Below are 21,825 nucleotides of genomic sequence, written 5' to 3'. Positions count from 1 at the left end.
TAACATTAAAGCGTTAGTTCACCTTTACTAAAAAAAATAAACTGCCTATGTAGATAAGAGCAAACTGTGCAGCTTTGACCAAAGCTAAATAATGCCCTTGCTATAGGTGTAGGTAATTTATGTACCTCATGAAGCCTGACTGGAAAACTTCTAGGACATAGAAGAGAAGAGAAGCCTAGCCGTTACTGCTCACCTTTCAAACACCGAGCTCAGAGCTACTTCATCCGGGAGAGCAAAAGCATGTGAGGGGGTTTGAATCAGAGAAAGTGCGCACTTCTGTGATGGTGAACAGGAACAACTAGGCTTCTCTTTGCAACCATCTCAGAGTTTTCCAGTCAGGCTTTATGAAGTATGACCTACACCTATAGCAATATAGCATTATGCAACTTTGATCAAAGCTGCACAGGTTGTTTTGATCTACAAAAGCAGTATATTTTTTATGAAGGTGAACTATGCCTTTAAAATTACATATGGCTTTTGTAGCAATCGCATGTGACTTTTTTTTCCTACAAAATTTGAGCTTCCCTTTAAGTTGGCCATACACCAAGATTTTATGGTTCAATAAATATTTTACAAACTTTTTTTACATTATTTACAAGAACTTAGTACAGAACATAACAAAAATTGTACAAAGTGCACCAGGAGGGGTCACAATGCCCCTATACCGGTACCAAATATACAAGAAAACACACAAGACTATAATCGTCCGTATACAGAGGAGTTGTGTCCAGTGGCGATTCGGATTCAGCACAAAATGAAGAAAGGCACTGAGAAGCCCATACCGTTGGGGTCAGTCAAAGTGCAACTCATCATAAGGAAAGGGGAATGGAAAAGACTAGAATGGAAAGAGGGGGGGAGGAAGGACCAGGGGAGAGAAAGATGGAAGACCAGACTTTGAGAAATGCATTATATTTGTCTTCCAGTATAGCCATTCATTTCTTGTTGACCATAATGCTATTTAGGCGGGTCTTGACTCCCTGAAACTAATTGCGGGTGCTTTCCAAGAGTGAGCAATAGTTTGCTTAGTGGTAATGAAGATGAAAGTAATTTGTTTTGCTTGCCTTTTACGCACTGCCGGTATAGGTTTATGTAGCAAGGCCTCAACTGGGTCTCTTAAAGGGGAGTTCCAGCCTTTTTTTAGGTTTATTAAAAGTCAGCAGCTACAAAAAGTGTAGCTGCTGACTTTTAATAAACAGACACTGAAACTGCTCCATGGTCCAGCAACGCGGCCACCCAGAGCTCCTCTCCCCCCTCTCCGGCCGGTGCCTCCATTCATAGCATGGGAGATGACCTAAAGGGAGGGGCCACCTAAGGCGAGAAGAGAAGTGGCCGAGGCGGTCCCTGGGGGGAAGGAGGAAGTGGGACAGGAAGTTCCACTCCTACCGAAAACCCCACCCCCCCCCCCCCCCAAAAAAAAAAATAGGACATGCCAAATGTGGCATGTAATGAGGGTGAGGAGCGATTAAGGCGGAAGTTTCACTTTTGGGTGGAACTCCGCTTTAAGGTTGCAGTGGAGGAGCGTGTCAATCAAGGTATACACGGAATCCTTAACCTGCAAACCTCCAGGCAAGTGGACCGTACACTTATATCTTTGTTTAAAAAGGTTTATATTAGGAATTATACTCTTCACCTGCACTCAAATGCAGCTGCTTCCTCCTCCGCAGCCAGCAAGAATTTACTTCAATGTTTAAAGAAGCATGTGACCTACTCTCCTGCTCCCTATTGCTATGGCCAAGCACTGTCACATGATGTCAGCACTTCCCTCAAATCACTGCCTGTAGAGAAGCAAGGAAGCGCAGGCATAGTGAATATAAGAGAAATGGAGGACGTCCCTGCTAAAGAAACCTTGCCTGCACCCACGCACTGGTAAACTGACCCTCACTTCACCATCTAGTGCAGTGGTTCCCAATGTGTCACCTGTAGATATGTGGTCCTTTTTCTGCATCTAACATCTATCAGCAAGTATCATCCACTTCACATACTAGTCAGTGTGACTCTCACATAACAGCTTACAAATATGGTCTTTCCTCCGGCTTACTAAACATGAAATTCATCACATTTCAGGTGGATATTTTATTAGGATTTCCCGAAGTAAGAATTATTTAGGCATTTCAGAAATCAGTGTAAGGCCAGTTACACACGAGGCGGACTCCGTCTCCGCCTTACACCGATTTCTCCGCAGATCTCCGCTGAGCCGGCGGATGACAAGCTCCTCTGCTCACTGAGCGGGGAGGGGCTTGTGCAGCGCAGCTGTTTCCTATGGAGCGATCTGATGAAAACGGACAGCATGTCTGTTTTCATCAGATCTCACCCGATCCGATCCGCCTTGGATAGATATGGACGTATTGCCATACGTCTGATTTTGGGGGATCGGATCGGGTCGGATGTCAGCGGACACGTCTCCGCTGACATCCGACGTTCCATAGGACTGCATGGAGCGGCCATTCAGGTCCGCTGTCAAAACTGACAGGCGGACCTGAATGGTCTGTCCGTGTGAAAGGGGCCTAAATGTAAATTGTGATCTTCAGAATGTAAATATCTTACTGCTAAGGGTTACATCATGTATTATACAAAATTATGAGTATATAAGAAGATTGTTGTTAGATTACCTGAGCATAGATCTCCAGGTGAAGCTCTCCCATGCCAGAAACAATGGTTTCCTTGCTCTCATTATCAAAGTGCACTCTAAAAGTTGGGTCTTCTCGTGTAAACCGACCGATACCTTTGGAGAACTTATCTAGATCATTCTGGGAGTAAAAAAAAAAAAAAAAAAGGGTCAACAATAACTGGCCAATCAAGATTAACATTCAATTTGTGTTTACTCAATTGGTTAAAATATATTTGAATCTAAAATTAAAAAAATCATTAGGAGCAAAAAAAAAAGAAAAACAGATTTTGCCTATTGTGTCCTTATGCGCAACAAAATTAGAGAAGAAAACTTTTCATTTATACTGACACCTTGCAAACCTTAAAAAGTGTAAATTAATATATCACCCTTCATAAAAAAAATATATTGGGTTTATATTGGCGATTTTTTTCTTTTTCTTGAATGCTTCATGTGGTGTGGAGTGTGGCGGTATCGAGACTACAAGAATATAGCCTGGAATTAAATCTTTACTCATGCCCAATTTGACCTCTTTTTAGTATAAGCGGTCAACATCTTGCGGTAAGGTGCCATCCATGAGCACTTTTGGTGATTTTTCTTGCTTTGGTGAAGGTGGAAATCTTTAATTAATCAAGTTGTATCACCTTTCAAGTAGCTGTTACTCATCTACTTCACATATGGACTTTTTTGCACAATAATCAATCATGTATTCACAACTTATGTGTTTCCCCAAGTGGGGGCTGTCACTTATAATTGTATTCATTTGATTGTTTGTTTCATCTTATTTTCACTCATTATCCAATGGTCACTTTTTTATTAATTTATTGGTATGCAACATATGTGCTAGCGCCTCTTATTTCTCACCCAATTGTTCAATTACACCCCACTGTAATTTTAGAGAGCAGCTCAGCTTTATATTATTTATGATATTCACAAAAATAGTTTTGGCGCAAGATTCCATTTTTCTTTTAACATATTAATTCTGTTCGCATATTTACATTCTGCCATAATGAAAGTGTTAACAACACCAAAAAACAGTCTGGATAACAAACAATGATCAACGAAGCAAACAAGATGGCTGTCAGAATCTTACCTTGTTGGCAGGTTTCATGGCTACAGAGATGACTGGATCTGGTACATGGATGGACTCCTGTAACCAAGAAGAGGATCTATCATTTCTAACAGAAAACAGACGCATCAGTGTACTATACAGATCTTAAATTTTACACAGCTTATTAAAAACGGTCCGTTTTGACCATTATACAAGTAAATCTGGAGGTAGGGGTTGCTTAGCAACATATTACACCCTAAATATTGCTATAACATGTAATATGTTGCAAAAGTTGTAACTGGACTTTGAAGCGTTAGTTCATGTTTTCACAAATAAATGAAAAGTCAAAGTAACTCACAACATTGGTAAGTGCAGTCACATGACCAACGCGGACCAATAAGTGTTTTCCATTGCTTGCATAATACATTTTACACAGCCTTTGGCACTGCGTAGTAATGTTTTAAAGTGCCGGACTGGGCAGGGAGGCAGAAAATGGGCATCACATAATGTACATGCAACAGGAGGAGAAGTGGGGAGGGTGTTAGTTGACTTTTTTGTGAAAAGATGAACTGACCCTTTAATTAGAAGAACAGTAAATTAACCTTTCAACACATGTGCGGCATTATTTCACTGGCCTAGCAATGAATACCTCCAAGGAGGAAAGCTAGTCCCGCACCAATTTCTGGTGGTATCCAGATACTGAAGACCATCAGCAAAGTTTCACAAAATTACAACAACATGGCAGTTTTTTGAGCTCTGACAAATTAGGTTTGCTATAAACCATATCCTGTTGGTGCCACTAAAGGTTGTGAAGAGGAAACTCCACTACAGTGTTGACCAATTAATAAATTATGTATAATATATATATATATATATATATATATACACACACACACACACACACACACACACACACACACACACACACTAGCTACATAATGGGCAATGTTGACTAAAGACACATGTCTTTCCTGTCCACATAGCTGAAGTGAAAGGCAGTTCCACATTTTTACTGCTCTGACAGGAGAAAAAAAAAAAAAACCCTAAAGCCGGGTACACACTCTTAAAAAAAAACGGTCAGCTCCAGTCGGCGCCGCTGTACTAACCATGCAAGGCGAGTTCAGCGAACTACCCGCTGAGCTATTGTGCTCCAACACAGGCCCCCCACCAGAACACTCCAATTAGTCCTTTTAGACAATTGCAGAGAGCGCTAATCAGGAGTCTGTCAACTGCTGGTTTTCCAGCATGCACAGGCGGCTTCTTACGGTCAGACCAACATACATACAGGCCGAATGTTGGCCATTTTATTTTTTAACCGCCCACTGTCTTCCGACATTTGACCCATGTGTACCCTGCTTTACACAGTTTAAGATTACATTGTTTCTCATCCAACTGCATGTTTGGCTGTATGACTTCAGAGACCTTAGATTAAATAGCTAATTTATGATACTGTAGTTACGATTGATATTTTTGTTTATTGCAACCATATCCCCTTTTTACTGGCTCTTCTCCAGGAAGAATAACTTTAGTTTCTGTAGTCGTACTAAGGATGTCTGTTTAAAACCATGGGCATGCAACTTACCATAGATAGGTTGTCATTGGATTTGCTGGTAAAGGTGTCTCCACTTGCACAGTCAATCCCAAACAATGCACAGATGTCTCCTGCATAGGCCTCATCTACATCCTTGAAAAACAAGTTTTAAAGAAACAGTTTATTTTAAGGGGTGTAATCATTCAGAATAGAAAAAAAACTGAATGTTTTAATACTAATGAAATGTTAACGTGCACCTAAATTCACACTTCAAATTTAAAAAGAAAACGGAATCCCTGGCGCTCACCACTGAAACCAACAGGGGTACACAACACCTCGCCAGAAAATTTCTGCCTGAGAAACCAATAGAGTAATACAGAATACAGGTCCTGTATGACTGAGAAGAAAGCATTAAGTCTAATAAATGGTGAATACTTGCACTTTAATCCCTTCCCGCCACCTGCCCATTTAAGTGCTTCTAAATGCCAGATGGTGGAGGCAGGCATTCGATCATGTGACCACTGTGACTGGCTGTCACATGATCCGAAAGCTTCCGATCACAAGTAAGCATCGGGAGCTTTTCAATCCCCACCAGCAACTGTGCAGGGGACGCGCACGCAGCACAGAAATGTTTACAATTAGGCTGAATATATGCGGCCTCTCTGCGTTAAAGCCCATCATAGTAGAACGGAATACTAGCTTCCCACCTAGTGACCAATTAAAGTGGAGAAGAGTGGTAAACAACTGGGGGGAGAATGCGGCATTGTTGAACAGCCAGGTCCAACAAAGTCCTGTACAGGTGCATCAGATATCACAGGAGAGGAAAATACCGAGCAGGCACGACTAGAGCTCCGTCTCAGGCGGCGATGCTTTTTTGTTTTTAGTCCCAGAACTTCTTCTTTGGGAAGACATATTACCAAGCAAAGCCAAGGTACCAAAAAATGCATATACTACTGTGCTAGTTTAGCAATTTCACATAAGTATGCAACTAATAACACAGTTTCATGCTAGAGTAGGCGTCTTATTTTGGGAGTGCTCAGCCAACCACATGGAGATCTTACGTGCCCTTACGCTGCTGTGTCTCTTTAAAGGAAAGCTCCACGCTAGTGAAGGCTATTTTATCACTTCCTGCCTGTATTTGCCATGGAATAGCACACGCGCGTCCGAGCACGCTCACGGGTCCGCCCGCCCTCTCCTAATGCTAAAAGCATAAAGCGTGCCCCTGTGCGCGCAAGACCTAGGGGCTAATGGCGGTGATCAGACACAAGGAAGATATCCCTGATACCTGCCTGAGAGGATGGGAAAAGACAGCCATTCATGGTAGAGCTTCTGCAGCGGAAGGAGTGTGCTGTCTGAAGGAACTGACACTGCTCTGGAGCATGGCGAGTGGAGCTCAGCTCTTTACTCCCTCCAGTGGTGGCCAGGAAAGAGACACCTACTCAAAAATAGGAAAGGTCCTTAAGTTAAAACTTAAGACTCTTTCTTAGCTTACCTTGTCCCCGCCGCAGGTTTTCTGCCAAGCAGAAACGATCTTCCCCCATCACGGCGGTGTATGTGTGTCAACCTTCAGGGATATGGGTTCCTACTTAAAGGAGGCCTCTTCCCTGGGCCTTGTAAAAGACTCTGCCAGGACTTTTAGCGTAAGTAGCTAAAGTGCTGGACCTTAGAGCCCAGTCCTCTGAAGAGAGACATAACAAGCGACACCTCGTCCGTGAGGTCCAGATACCATCCAGTTTTGGCGTAAAATTTTAGGCGACTTGGATGGACCCGAAAGTGTAGCTTTTTTACCCCCCCCAAGGGTTTCTTTGGCAGAGCTTCCTTAAACACATCCTAATTGCATCCAACACCTTATGCCTAGTACACACGAGAGGATTTATCCACGGAAACGGTCCGGAGGACCGTTTCCGCGGATAAATCCTCTGGCGGATTTTGATCTCATGGTTGTACTAACCATGAGACCAAAATCCCCGCGGAATTCCCTCCGCGGTGACGTGTCGTGCCGTCGCCGCGATGACAACGCGGCGACGTGCGCGACGCTGTAATATAAGGACTTCCACGCATGCGTCGAATCATTACGACGCATGCGAGGGATGGAATCGGACGGATTGATCCGCTGAGTCTGTACAGACCAGCGGAACAATCCGCTGGACTGGATTCCAGCGGATAGATTTCTTAGCATGCTAAGAAATTCTGATCCGCTGTAAATCCATCGCCCGGAAAAATACATGCGGATAAATATATCGTACACACCAGCGGATCTATCCGCTGAAACCGGTCTGTGGATAAATTTCAGCGGATCGATCCTCTCGTGTGTACGGGGCCTTAGACACTGGCGAAAAAACTGAGGTAATTCCCTTAGGGGAGGGGTTATATGGAAGGGAACTTGTCTTCATTGGTTGTGCCAGTGTCCAATCACCTCTGGTGACCATACAACCCACTATGTAATGAATAGAGGCCCTGTGTCCCGTGGCGTACGATAAATAAATGTTTAAATTAAGTAGAGGAATGATAGAACCCCTGTCAGCTTTTTAATGTTCTATATCCTGTACATTCTAACAAATGAATTATAAGTAAATATCACCAATGCAAACTATGGCTGTTGGTTTATACAAGTATTAAACAAATCAGGTAAATATATTTTCTCAGTACTCATGAAAAGCACTGTACCTCCATTACGTCTGCATGAAGACAGACAAGCCTCTGTACACGGACTTTCTTTCCAGTTCTTGTATTGTAAATATAGTCTCCCTTCTTCAGCATTCCCTGGTACACGCGGACATACGTCAGCTGACCAAAGCGACCAGCCTAATACAGACGAAAAAAAAAGGCACATTTTACACTTAAGAAACATGCTACTTCCTGATTGGGTTATTAGATCATACACAGTCAACTTCTGCAAAACAGACTTAAACAAAACCTGTCAGGCTAGCAATGAAGGAACAGTTAAAGTTGACTTTGAAGGTTCATGCCCAGAGTTGTCATTCTTATCTTACTACTTTGGGAGCCACAGACTCAGTTACACATCAGGGTGTCCCGACAAACATGTTATGTTGATTCCAGGTTAGTGACTCACCAAGCAGTACAGTAACAATAGGAATAACAGCTTTAGAACGCAGGCCTTCAAGAAGTAGTCATATATGGCATACATATACATGTCATATATAGTAGTGCTCATTTTTATCCTGACAGATTCCCTCAAGGCCAAAACTAAGTGAGGCGTCAAGCCATAGTCTTGTCTTACATATGACAAATTCAATTAAAAACCTAATAAAAAAAATACACCTACCTCTAGCTTGAATGCCAGTCCAACAAACGGATGAGTGCCATCCCTGAGAGAGCTCATTAATATCTTTGCAGACTCTTCAGCTCTTAAAAGAAAAACAAGTTTACCATTGTTAAATGAGTTAAGAAAAAACGTACACATTGAACAATTGTCACCCGTTTACACAGCAAACATCTAGTTCAGTTACATAGAAAACACAAAACCCTATATACATTTTTACACAGATTATCAACAAACATATGTGCATTTAACCCTTCCACTGCCAGACATTTTTGCAGACATTTAAAAAATCTTTTTAGGCCTTACGATTATTAAAGCCCCAAAACATAAAAAGAAAAAAATCTGAAAGCAGACACCCTGTAGTCTGAAAAAGTGGTAGTTTCAATTAGGGCTGCAACTAACGATTATATTCATAATCGATTAGTTGGCCGATTATTTTTTCGATTAATCGGATAATAGCCTTAAAAAAAAAAAAAAAAAAAAAATGAATAGCATTTTTTATTTTTTTGGCGCACACAAAATGCCGCAAAAACACATTACATGCTTTTCTGCAGCTTCTCAATTGAAGTATATTGAAGAAAAAAAATAGCACCGTTTTGCGTTAAAAAGTCCTCGCCCTTTCCAAATACGCAGCAGCTAAAAAAAATCATGGATGTGAACGTGTCCCACAGGAAAACATGTAAATGAACTGTAATGTCTTTCTGCAAAAAGCACAAAAACACAGAGGTGTGACCCCAGGCCTGAGATGTGTAGTAAAATAATTGGGGTTACAAAAAAAACAAAAATAAGTACAAAAAGAGCAAATAATCGCTACTGTAAGGGGTTTGTTTTTTTACTGTGGGACAGTGAAATATTTACAGTAGATTTGCTTTTTTGTACTATAAAGGGCTCATTTTAGTTGCTTTTTATGTTACTGGCCGATTAATCGATTATGAAAATTGTATTTCATAATCGATTAGTTGTTTCGGCCCTAGTTTCAATATTTTATGTCATCGATATTAGCGCAACAGTAACCTAATTTTAGGAAACATAAAATGTATTAGCCATTTTTTGGGTAAAATTTTAAAGATGAGGTTGTGCCAACTAAATGGTGTGAAGCCTCGTACACACGATCAGTCCATCCGATGAGAACGGTCTGAAGGACCGTTGACATAGGTTAATCTATGAAGCTGACTGATGGTCTGTCGTGCCTACACACCATCGGTTAAAAAAACGATCGTGTGAGAACGCGTTGACGTAAAACACAACGACGTGCTATAAAAACGAAGTTCAATGCTTCCAAGCATGCGTTGACTTGATTCTGAGCATGCCTGGATTTTTAACCGATGGTTGTGCCTACAAACGATCGTTTTTTTGCCATCGGTTAGGAATCCATAGGTTAAATTTAAAGCAAGTTGGCTTTTTTTTAACCAATGGTTAAATAACCTATGGGGCCAACATACAATCGGTTTGGACCGATGAAAACGGTCCATCAGACCGTTGTCCTCTGGTTAACCTATCGTGTGTACGAGGCCTAACAGTGCCAGACCCTGCCACTGTGTTAGTAAGAATAAAAATTACACAGGGTTACTGTGGATGCAGGTTGAAGGGCTCCAGCATGTCAGAGTCAAGAAAATTGGCTTTTCATTTTTTGAAATCTTAGCTTGGGGTCCAGAGGCTTGAAATGTTTTGAGAGGAAAGAAGCCTCTAATACTGGTCCAAGATTTGTGTGTGCAGGTGTAGACAGCCTTTTAAAATTAAGGACCTAGCATTAAGGCTCCACCCAGGAAATAGAAGGTTCCCTGCCCCGAGGTCTGGGTGTGGGCAGGTACAGCAGGGCGAAAGGGAGGTACAGATTGTAAACGTGAGTACAGTGGTGCTGTGAATCAGTTAGGAGGAACCGACATGATGCCTAAAGCTTTAAGCTGGAGCTGGGATACTCCAAGAAGAAGCCCAGAGACTGTCATTTTGCTTTAGGGGTACGGAGTGGTGTTGGGAACCCCTGCGAAGATAACACTGTAAGTTACAGTGGGACTTCTTTAAATAAAAGTGAGCCACGCGCCCTAATACAGCATTTCCTGGCTGGTCTAATATCACTGTAAAGCACTAACTACTTGAGCGAAACCCCCAAATATCACAACGAATACCCAACAAGTCAAGTCTTAAAATTGAACGTGCCTGTGAAACGACAGCAAACTTTGATAACTTAAATTCTTCATAGGCACCACTTTAAATGTCCCTACTGGTCTTTAGATTGGAGTGAACTGCGAATAATGGCCTTAGAATTATTGTTCTCACTCTCATGTGCAGGACAATATGTAACATTTGTAGCACAATTAATGATTTTGCTTGCAGAGGCCCCCCATATGTGCATGTATGTAGGGGAAAGTGCTTGTGTAACTTTCTCACTAAACTTTTTATATCACATGTGGGATAAACAGTCCCCTATGTAAGACTGTTACAGGTTCTCCCTTTAGATTCCTGATGTCTTACTAGTCCATTGAAGCTAATAAAGCACAGAATGTGCTCCATTAGCTTCAAGAAAGCCAATGCAACCACCACCCCCAAGAGGTAAGTTGCCATGTGTTATTACGTTTTCATTCTAGAATTTAGATACTCTTTATCCAACATTCATGAAGCATAACCTGCCAGTCCTCACAAGGCCAGCCCAACACACACACACATTTTTCCCTGAAATGTGTGTAATAATTACTATAATAGTACATAAAATAAATATGTTCAAACTGTGTATGCATTTTTGCATATCAATTGAAATTGGTGCCTTTTTTCCCCCAGATTTTCAATCCCAATCAAAAGCAGCCAAGAAATAAAAAAAAAAATTCTGCCTTCATGTACACCACTGTAAAGCTGGCTCTATGTGGATCGAAATTTGGTCTGATCAGCAAGAACTTGCCAAATTTCGATCCATGTACAGCCACTATGCTTAAACAGAAGTTGATCTGCTGGATGACTTCTGTTCAACCGCTCTGTTGAAAAAAAGCTGCTTGATCAGCATGACAGGCTATAGACTTGCAGCGCTGATCAGTTTAAAGCGGGAGTTCACCCATTTATTAAAAAAAAATGTTTTTCCCCTTAGATTCCTGCTCGTTTGGTCTAGGGGAATCGGCTATTTGTTTTAAAATATGAGCAGTACTTACCGTTTTCGAGATGCATCTTCTCCGTCGCTTCCGGGATATGGGTCTTCGGGAGCGGGCGTTCCTTCTTGATTGACAGTCCACCGAGAGGCTTCCGACGGTCGCATCCATCGCGTCACTGGTAGCCGAAAGAAGCCGAACGTCGGTGCGGCTCTATACTGCGCACCGACGTTTGGCTTCTTTCGGAAAATCGTGATGCGATGGATGCGACCGTCGGAAGCCTCTCGGAAGACTGTCAATCAAGAAGGAACGCCCATTCCCGCAGCCCATACCCGGAAGCGACGGAGAGGATGCATCTCGTAAACGGGTAAGTACGGATCATATTTTAAAACAAATAGCCGATTCCCCTAGACAAAACGAGCAGGAATCTAAGGCTAAAAAGTGCTCTCTAAGGGTGAACCTCCGCTTTAAGTTTGATGACAGAACACAATAACATTCATCTCAAATGTGTGGATGGGGGAATCGTGTCAGTTTTTTTCCTTCAACCTGCTAGTTGTATGGCCAGTTTTTGACTTAATGCTGTAGACACCTAGCATAGAAATTAAGATTTTCTTCTTAATCTCCAAGCTTTTTGATGAATGTTTATTTGGGAAATGCATCTAGGAACTAAAAATTACAAAGATTTCCTAAAAGAACAGCACCCTTGGCTGTGCCCTCAATTTACACTTCAACATTTTATTGCCAATAATGCACAGAAACATAACCTATAACTTATCTAACCCTGACTTACTGTTCATTGAGGATGGCATAGTTGGACACCTCAGCGGGGTTTGGAAGATAATCTAATACAGAGTCTAGCAGGGGCTGGACACCCTTATTTTTTAGGGCACTTCCCACCAGAACAGGTGTAAAAACCCTATTCAGTGTAGCTCTTCGGATGGCCAACTGAGGAAAAAAAAGTGAATGTTAGTCTCCTCATATACAAGAAAATGAAAAAAAGGGAAAAAGACAGTCATATTAATTTCCATGGTCCACCTTTAAGTCAGCAGTAGATGGGATTTTCTCTTCTAGGAACATCTCTCCAAGGATTTCGTCCGAATTGGCCACACTTTCTATCAGCTCTTGTCGCCTATCTGCAACCTCTGCTCTGAACTCAGCTGGAATATCGTCGTATCGCACATTCTGCCTGTAAGAATATTATAGAGCATATTTATTACAGTGGTGGTCTAAGCACAGTGAGAACATAAAAGGTTTATATCTGATGCTATGGCTTACAGCACATCGTTGCTTATGGCCCAATAATAATAAATAAGCCAATTGCTTCCTTATCTCTACAAATGCAAACAATAAGATAGAGAAAACACTTTGCAAACTATACATACCCAAATTCTCCATCAAAATATATAGCTCGTTCTTCAACGAGGTCTATGACACCTTTAAAGTTACTCTCAAGTCCAATAGGAATCTGGACAAATGCTGCATTGTGGTTCAGTTTGGACCTGTTGTATAAACAAAAAATAAATAAAAAAAATGGCCAGGGTCCTATGACTTCTACATTATATGATCTCTTCCGAAATCGATACAAAACATTCAGTGATACTCACTTGAGCTGCTGTAGGGCCCTTGCAGGATTGGAGCCTTGCCTGTCGAGCTTGTTGATGAAAGTTAGAAAGGGGACACCGTATCGCTTCATCTGTCTGTTAACTGTCATAGTTTGGCACTGAACCCCTCCAACTGCACACAAAACAAGGACAGCCCCATCCAATACCCTCAGTGACCTCTCCACTTCAATTGTAAAATCCACATGACCTAGAAGACATAACCAGGAAAGGCAAACAAATTTAACTTCACATATCAACACCAAGTAATACATCAAAGCAAGATTAAATTATGAAAGCAAAATGTGCTCACAGCCAAAAAATACAATCTAAAATGTAATACAGACTGAAGTTTAGAAACAAAAACTGCTGAAAAACTCTAAGCAGTAAATATGTGATGAGATACAACTTTCTTTCATTCATTTTACTGCACTTGTGAGCAAAACAATAAAGTTAAGTAAAAATAATAATAACAATAATAATAAACGTGACATCCTCATTTTAAGATACAGTTAAGCGCAAAAGTTTGTGTACCCTTAGAGAATTGGTAATATACAGTACGTGCCATAAAGAAAAACACGAGTGAGCAGGCAAAAACACATTTCTTTGTTTTTTTATGGGATTCATAATCAACTGTAGGTCATACCAGAATGGCACAAACATAAAACAAAACATGGCAACAAGTAAACAAATGAAATGATCCCTGTTAAAAAGTCTGCACATCCTCAGTTTTTAAAGGAACACTAAGGCCTCGTACACACGATCGGTTAACCAGAGGATAACGGTCTGATGGACCGTTTGAAGTTGGTCCAAACCGATCGTGTTGGCCCCATAGGTTATTTAACCTTTGGTTAAAAAAAAGCATGTTGTTGTGTTTTATGTCACCGCGTTCTGACACGATCGTTTTTTTTAACCGATGGTGTGTAGGCGTGACGGACCATCAGTCAGCTTCATCGGTTAACCTATGACAACGGTCCGTTCTCATCGGATGGAGTGATCGTGTGTACGCGGCATAAAGGGTCGTTTTTAAATAAATATGTTATACTTACCTCCTCTGTGCAGTAAGTTTTGCACAGAGTGACCCCGATCCTCCTCTTCTGGGGTCCCTCCGCTGTGCTCCTCTTCTTCTTGAGGACCCCATTGGCGAGCCGCTCTGACCTTGGGGCACTTGTGGGGGTGCGTGCTCATGTCCTGCTGCTGCGTCTATGGACACAGACAGCAGGACTTGCCCCCACGTCATTGGATTTGATTTACAGCAGCGGGAGCCAATGGCTGTGCTGCTATCAATCTATCCAATCAGGACACAAGACACTGGCCGGAGCTGGTGTGCTTGATCCAGTTGGGGGGAGGCTGCTGCATAACAGGGTTTTTTTCACCTTAATGCATTAAGGTGAAAAACTTTGAGGGTTTACAACCCCTATAATACTGTCCATTGCCCCCTTAAGTTTCAATGACAGAATTGCAGTCTTTTGTAATAGTTGTCTATGATGCCCCAAATTCTTGCAGGTGGTATAGCTGCCCATTTGTTTATTTGTCTTGGCAAAATGCCTCCAGCTCATGCAAACATTTGAGATCTCCCAAAAGTGGCTTGATGATATTAAGGTCAAAAGACTGAGAAGGCCATTCCAGAACCTTCACCTTTTTCTGCTGCAACCACTGGGAGGGACAACTTGGCCTTGCGCTTAGGACCATTGTCATGCTGGAAAGTCCAGGAGCATCTCATGCTCAGCTTTAATGCAGAAGAATGCAAATTGTCTGCCATAGTTCTCCGAGTCATTTAGATGTTCACTGCCAAACTTCAGATGGGCCTGTACATGTGCCTTCTTGAGGAGGGAGACCTTGCGGGTGGGGCAGGATTTCAATCCATGGCGGCATATTGTGTTACCAAAGGTTTGTTTGGTGACTGTGGTCCCAACTGCCTTGAGATCATTCACAAGCTCCTCCTGTGAGGTTCTGGGCTGATCCATCACTTTTCTCATCATCACCCTTACCCCACAAGGAGAAATCTTGCATGGAGCTCCAGACCGAGGGCGACTGATGGTTATTTTGCATTTCTTCTATTTGAGAATAATGGAAGAAAGATTCTGTGGACAGGATTATTTTATCCACATAAGGAGTTGTCGTTAGGAGCACCTACTTAAATTGACAGGACTGATCTGTCTAGCACATGAATACATACTGTACTCAGTCTGTTGGTTGGTAGGGGGATCAAATACTTATTTTATTCACTGATCTGCAACTCAATTTATAACATTTGTATTTTATTTGTTTCTGGATTTTTGGTTGATATTCTGTCTAGCATTTAAAATACACCAATGATAAAAATTATAGACCCTTCATTTCTTTGTAAGTGGGCAAACCTACAAAATCTGCAGGTGACCAGATAATTATTTCCCCCACTGTATGCTACCCTTCCCAGCTACCCCATACTCGGTTTCCTTTTACACTCACATCACTCATTTCAGCCACAAGATAGCAAACCCTGTGTAAGCTCCAGGTCAGTACTTACACAGAGATAAGGACTCTCTCAATGCACCCATGAGACAGTGCTGTTTATCTGGGCAGCCAACCACCAATGCTCCCCATACAGGTACTGTAAATACCACTTATTTTTCTTTGCTACCTGTATCCTGTGGCAGAAGGTCAAAGGGAAAGTAAGCTTGTAAAGCTAGGGAGGGCAGCAGTTACACAGATCTGTGACTAGGCCCTAAATGGGAAAAAGACAAGTGAACCTTAAGTACATTCAATCTTTCATTCTGGGTGGCCATGAACATAGGGAGGAGAGAGAGAGTAAAAGCAGGCCATTGGATCACAATTTTACAGCCTCCCAACCACTCACCTAAACACAGCAATGTAGCCGCTAAGGGTTATATCTAAGCTACAGCAAAAATGAAAAGGCTGCTACCAAATGCAACCCATTCAAGTAAACAATTAGAGCCACAACCATGTGCAGTGTACACAATTGCAGTACAGTGGTTCAAAGCAGGCAGAGAGGAGGTGACTTTCCATCTGTCAAATACCCTCTGAAAAGCAATTCACTCACTGTGAGGCAACAATATAGTTGCATATATAAACAAGCCATTAGGGTGTTGAAATTTACGGGTGAGAAATAAAAAAGAAAAAAGAAAAAAAAAAAAAAAAAAAAAAAAAGAAAGATAATAATGACAACTTGCTTTAATTCTAGAATCAAAGCTCCAAACAAAATAATTGTGTACTTGTACCAAGAATATTTCATTAAGGAGGAGTTTAAAAAAAAAATTGGGTCGGTAACAACAGACTTTATGAAAACAGATTTTGGTAACAACTTGGGGGTAAAATAGATTAAAAAAGAAAAACAAAAAACACAGAAACCTAGCAATAGGTGAAGCACAGAAACCCACAGTAAGCAATCAAACTGGTCAAAGATATAAAAATGCATTTGAGTTGCTATAGCCATTCCTTACTTAGGCATTGTTTTTTGGAAAGTGGTTATACCAGTTATACTGTTAATAGAGGGCAATAGAGCCAACAAAAGTTATGCCCCTTGAAGCCATAAAACACATTATATAGAGTTTTGGTCTTGGCCACAGAACATACCTGGAGTGTCAATTATGTTAATGTTGGTATTTCTCCACATGGTGTAAGTGGCAGCAGACTGAATGGTGATACCTCTCTGGCGTTCTAGCTCCATAGAATCCATAACAGCGCCAACACCATCCTTTCCTTTTACCTGCAAGAGAAGAGAATTGATTACCTGAACATCTCCAGAGGCACTAGATTGGAGTGAATAGTCCAACTTCTAGCTTTCTATAGACAGGGCAAATCCTTATGTCCCCCCAACAATAAGAGAAAATCTAATTTGAAGCAAGCAGATTTCTGTTTATTGCCTTCTTTCTTCATAAATTTTGACCAAAATGTATTCTGCTACATGTCCGCAATAAAGAAAATCTTAATAAGTGTATAATGATTGGTTTGTGAAAAAGTCATAGTACCTACAAACTATGGTGTACATCAGGGGTGCTCAACCTGTGGCCCTCGCAGCCCTCTGATGTGGCCCTCCACCTCAAACCAGGGAAGCACACTATTATTCCATGTGGGTTTGGTGTGGTTTCTGAATACGCACCAAAACTCCTGAATGCAGGCGTTTTGCTGCGCTTTCAGAAAGTGCACCATAACCACAAGACATATTGGAAGCCTGGCAAACTGCAGCTAACCTGTGGTGCAGGTAAACACAGCGCATCAGTGTGAAAGCAGCCTTATAGGGGGCTGAAAACAGTAAAGGCTCATTTACATTTGCAGTTTGGGAGTATGAAAACCAAATAGTTAAAATATGTTCCCCCCCCCCCCCCCCCAACCACAGGTGGTGTAGCGTCAGGGGTCGCAATGGTGACCCAACCCCATGCTCAAGGAGGCCATTGCGGCCTCCCTGTCACATTCTGTTTTATACTTGGATAGGCGAGGTGGCAGTTTTTTTTTTACTACTACTAATGGCAGTGATCAGCATCTTAACATAATGAGACTGCGATAGTGCGACAGACAATCTGACACTAACTGACACTGATATCACCAATGAAATTAATACAGTGATCAGCAATAATACTATACACTGTCACTGTACTAATAACACAGGATGTAAAGGGGTTAACATCTAGGGTGATAAAGGGGTTAAATGAGTGCCTAACATGTAAAAATGTGTGTACAGTGTGCTGCTTTTACTAAAAAAAAATCTAAGTTTCTCTTCCCTGCTTTGCAGGGATGAGAAACAGGAGAGATTATTCTCTCTGTACAGAGCTCTGTGTTGATTGTCAACACAGAAATTTGGCTGTGTACAATCAGCAGGTACCAGCTGTAAATCATTGGCCGAGACTTGCCGACAGGCTCCCACCATGTACGTTCACAGCAGATCCCGGCTGGGAGCACACCTGCGCACACCCCAAACCCAGAAGTAGAGAGCAGCGCACAAGTACATCACTTTGCCTACACCGGCCACCTGTCTGCAGTACATTGCAGGCGGGTAGTGGTTAAGGAGAACTCTGGTCAGGTGTTTACTTCTGTATGTATCCCTATTAGGGAAACTCTCCTCTTCAATTTGTCCTAGTGACCACTATCACTATGACCAAGAATGAAGGAAAATTTAAAATTCGGAGCGGTCAGCAGAACCAAAGGTTGTTTGCAATTTGGAGAGATGTATTCACTTCCTGTTGTGCCTAAGGAACAGGAAGTGAAGGGAAATCTCCTCTAATTGCACATGGGAGACAAAGAAAAGAAACCAAGAACCTGAAGGTGGTTTTAAAGCCAGACTCCATGCCCACACTGCAAGGGGTAATTGCTAGTTTTTGTCCAGGGGAACAATAAAAGGAGATATACTTACGAGATCCTCTGCTCTTCCCTGTAACTAGATCGGCCCCCATAGCTTCTACACCCCTGCACTCTAGGATCCTGACGTCATCAAGACCAGAACAGGGATATAAATGTGGGGACAGCAGGGGGCAGTCCACCATCGTATTATTGGGGACCACAGGATCAGGTAAGTAAAACTGCTTCTCCATCCCCTGGACAAAATTAGCTTGCAGTGGGTCTGTGCCCGGAGTTGGGATTTAACCATTCCAGATATGCTTTTGATATACTATAACCAATGGGGGCTTATCTTACCTCGTGCATGTGTGCTATTTTGCCAGTGTAGTAGAGAATACGCTCAGTCACGGTTGTTTTACCAGAATCAATATGGGCAGAAATCCCGATGTTGCGAATTCGTTCATTTGGAATTATGCCAGAGGAGCAATGCCGGCAGATGTTCAGAAGTAACTGAAAAGGTAAAAAATAAGAATAAGAAATCAGAATCGTTCCAGTAATCCATGTCCTTAGTCTGCTTGTCTTCAGCAAACTGTTTTCGGGCTTTCTTGTGCATTATCTTTAGAAGAGGCTTCCTTCTGGGACAACAGCCATGCAGACCAATTTGGTGCAGTGTGCGGCATATGGTCTGAGCACTGACAGGCTGACCTCTCACCCCTTCAACCTCTGCAGCAATGCTGGCAGCACTCATACGTCTATTTCCCAAAGACAACCTCTAGATATGACGCTGAGCACGTGCACTCAACTTCTTTGGCCGACCATGACAAGGTCTGTTCTGAGTGGAACCTGTCCGGTTAAACCGCTCTAGGGTCTTGGACACCGTTCTGCAGCTCAGTTTAAGGGGTCTTCTTATAGGCAATCTTCTTATAGCCTAGGCAATCTTTATGTTGAGCAACAATTCTTTTTTTCAGATCATCAGAGAGTTCTTTGCCATGAGGTGCCATGTTGAACTTCCAGTGACCAGTATGAGAGAGTGAAAATAACAAATTTAACACACCTGCTCCCCATTCACACCTGAGACCTTGTAACACTAATGAGTCACATGACAGCGGGGAGGGAAAATGGCTAATTGGGCCCAATTTGGACATTTTTACTTAGGGGTGTACTCACTTTTTTTGCCAGTGGTTTAGACATTTATGGCTGTGTGTTGAGTTATTTTGAGAGGACAGCAAATTTACACTGTTATACAAGCTGTACACTCACTACTTTACATTGGAGGAAAGTGTAATTACTTCAGTGTTGTCACATAGAAAGATAAAATAAAATATTTACAAAAATGTGAGGGGAAGGGGAGGCGGGGGACTCACTTTTGTGTGAGATACTGTATATCTGATGCATAGAGAGGGAACAACTGTACAGAGAGATTGGTGTCAACAGATGACTTACATTCATTTTCAGAGACAACAAACGGAGAATACTGAAGATATATGAACATTGTAAACCTCTGAAGATTTATAGTATAACGGAAGGCAATTTCATTTTGGATGGAGTGGAGAGGGATTAGAACTAGGGGGTCAACTGATTATCAGAGCGGCTGATTATTGTGGCCGATATTCAAATTTTTCAAATCGGAGTCGGTCACAAACCTAGCGATATTGGTCAGACCTCCTCCCCCTGTCCTTACAGTCTCTGCCAATCTCTGTCAGTGGTGCGGTGGGCAGCAGAGAGACGATATCATCTCTCACTGCTCGTCTCACATCACCGCTGTTCCGCAGGTGTCAGCAGGACCACGAAAGCTGCTCTTGACGCAGCTGTGGGCGAGCAGAGAGATAGTTATGTCATTTCTCACTGCCCGCACGTGGAAGTTTACCTGCTCGGACACCACTGGAGAGAGGCTGCCAGAAGTAGCGTAAGCAGTGACAAGCTTCATCTGGGTGACAGCGGCAAGCGACGCGTCTGGGCGACAGCGGCAAGCGACGCGTCTGGGCGACAGCGGCAAGCGACGCGTCTGGGCGACAGCGGCAAGCGACGCGTCTGGGCGACAGCGGCAAGCGACGCGTCTGGGCGACAGCGGCAAGCGACGCATCGCGTCTGGGCGACAGCGGCAAGCGACGCATCGCGTCTGGGCGACAGCGGCAAGCGACGCATCGCGTCTGGGCGACAGCGGCAAGCGACGCATCGCGTCTGGGCGACAGCGGCAAGCGACGCATCGCGTCTGGGCGACAGCGGCAAGCTACGCATCGCGTCTGGGTGACAGCGGCAAGGTGACAGTGGCAAGCGACACGCCACGTCTAGGTTGGCAGGTGACAGTGGCAAATGACACGCCGCATCTAGGTTGGCAGGTGACTGGTGTACAGAATATCGTCACCCGATATTGGCTATCGGCCTGAAAGGCGGGCAGAAATAAATAAATTGGTATCAACAGACCCCAAATTAGAACACCTGTCAGTCTTGATTGCTGTCTGTGCCCCCATTAGGGATGTTCACCCACTCTGGTTGTTCCATTACCATTGAAAGTAAAAGACAACCCAAGGCTGTCCCCAGAACATGAACATACCTTCCAATGGGCACACTAGATCTAGTGGCATGCTGGGATTCCGTCACTTTGGAGGGATTCCCTAAAACTTCCAGTTTAGCTATGGGACAGGAAGTGAAAGGAAATCTCCCCAATGAGCAACAGAAGACAAAAATAAACCTTACAGGGATCATAAATTTACCTGATTCTATCCAAAACAAAAAGGAAAACACTTTGTCTTTAGTTCTACTTTAAATTATTAAGGCTGACAATGTTTTTTAAATATATATATATCAGTACTCCACTATTCCTAAACTACAGGGACTCGCTACATGAATTTATTTAGCATGTTAATTGAGTTAACAGGAAACAAAGCCTGGCAGCTCAGAGAGGACTGGCTACACACAGACCTCAGGGAGCCCAGCTTCCAAGGACACTGTTGGCACAGCAGAGCTCCCATGTACGAGTATCCCCGTGCTGTCATCCTCCTAATGGAAGAGTGGAACTACAAGTACCAGCTCACCCTCTCACAGACCACCTTACCTGATTCCTAGCAGTCACCCCGGTACGATGTGATAGCCAGGGCCCGATGACACAAGCAGCTCTTAGAATTCCCATTTCTGCCTCTGAAAGTCACGCTGATCTCTGTAGAAGAGAACCACTTCCGGGAGTCAGAGAAGCCGGTGGCTAGGGTCAAACACAGGACTTCCGGTAATTGGAACGCACACTTTACAGGCTTGTGAAGTGTGCGTTCCAATTCTCGGAAGTCCTGTTTTGACCTTAGGCCACTGGCGTTTCTTCCGTTACACATTCTGACAGGTCGCTGTCTCCCGGAAATGGTTCTCTCCTACAGAGATCAGCGTGACTTTCAGAGGCAGAATGGGAATTCTAAGAGTT

General features: G+C 42.8%; 1 protein-coding gene across 1 annotated transcript in view; it reads right to left on the bottom strand.

The window, feature by feature from the left end:
* Positions 1–21,609, bottom strand: part of GFM1 (G elongation factor mitochondrial 1) — a 61,664-nt gene extending 40,055 nt beyond the window's left edge. Inside the window, exons 1-12 of the mRNA XM_040349257.1 lie at positions 21,472–21,609; positions 18,774–18,926; positions 16,719–16,851; positions 13,149–13,353; positions 12,927–13,043; positions 12,580–12,730; positions 12,335–12,489; positions 8,474–8,555; positions 7,855–7,992; positions 5,239–5,340; positions 3,699–3,755; positions 2,610–2,747 (exon numbers count right to left, since the gene is read on the bottom strand). Of these exons, the coding sequence (XP_040205191.1) occupies positions 2,610–2,747; positions 3,699–3,755; positions 5,239–5,340; positions 7,855–7,992; positions 8,474–8,555; positions 12,335–12,489; positions 12,580–12,730; positions 12,927–13,043; positions 13,149–13,353; positions 16,719–16,851; positions 18,774–18,926; positions 21,472–21,546 (1,506 nt within the window). The 5' untranslated portion in view covers positions 21,547–21,609. The remainder of the gene's footprint in view (positions 1–2,609; positions 2,748–3,698; positions 3,756–5,238; positions 5,341–7,854; positions 7,993–8,473; positions 8,556–12,334; positions 12,490–12,579; positions 12,731–12,926; positions 13,044–13,148; positions 13,354–16,718; positions 16,852–18,773; positions 18,927–21,471) is intronic.
* Positions 21,610–21,825: the final 216 nt, after the last annotated feature.

This window comes from Rana temporaria, chromosome 4 (genome assembly GCF_905171775.1).
Source record: "Rana temporaria chromosome 4, aRanTem1.1, whole genome shotgun sequence".
In the NCBI taxonomy this organism is placed as follows: domain Eukaryota; kingdom Metazoa; phylum Chordata; class Amphibia; order Anura; family Ranidae; genus Rana; species Rana temporaria.
Note: the sequence above shows the minus strand (reverse complement) of the source record. Positions and strands in the feature narration are given on the sequence as shown.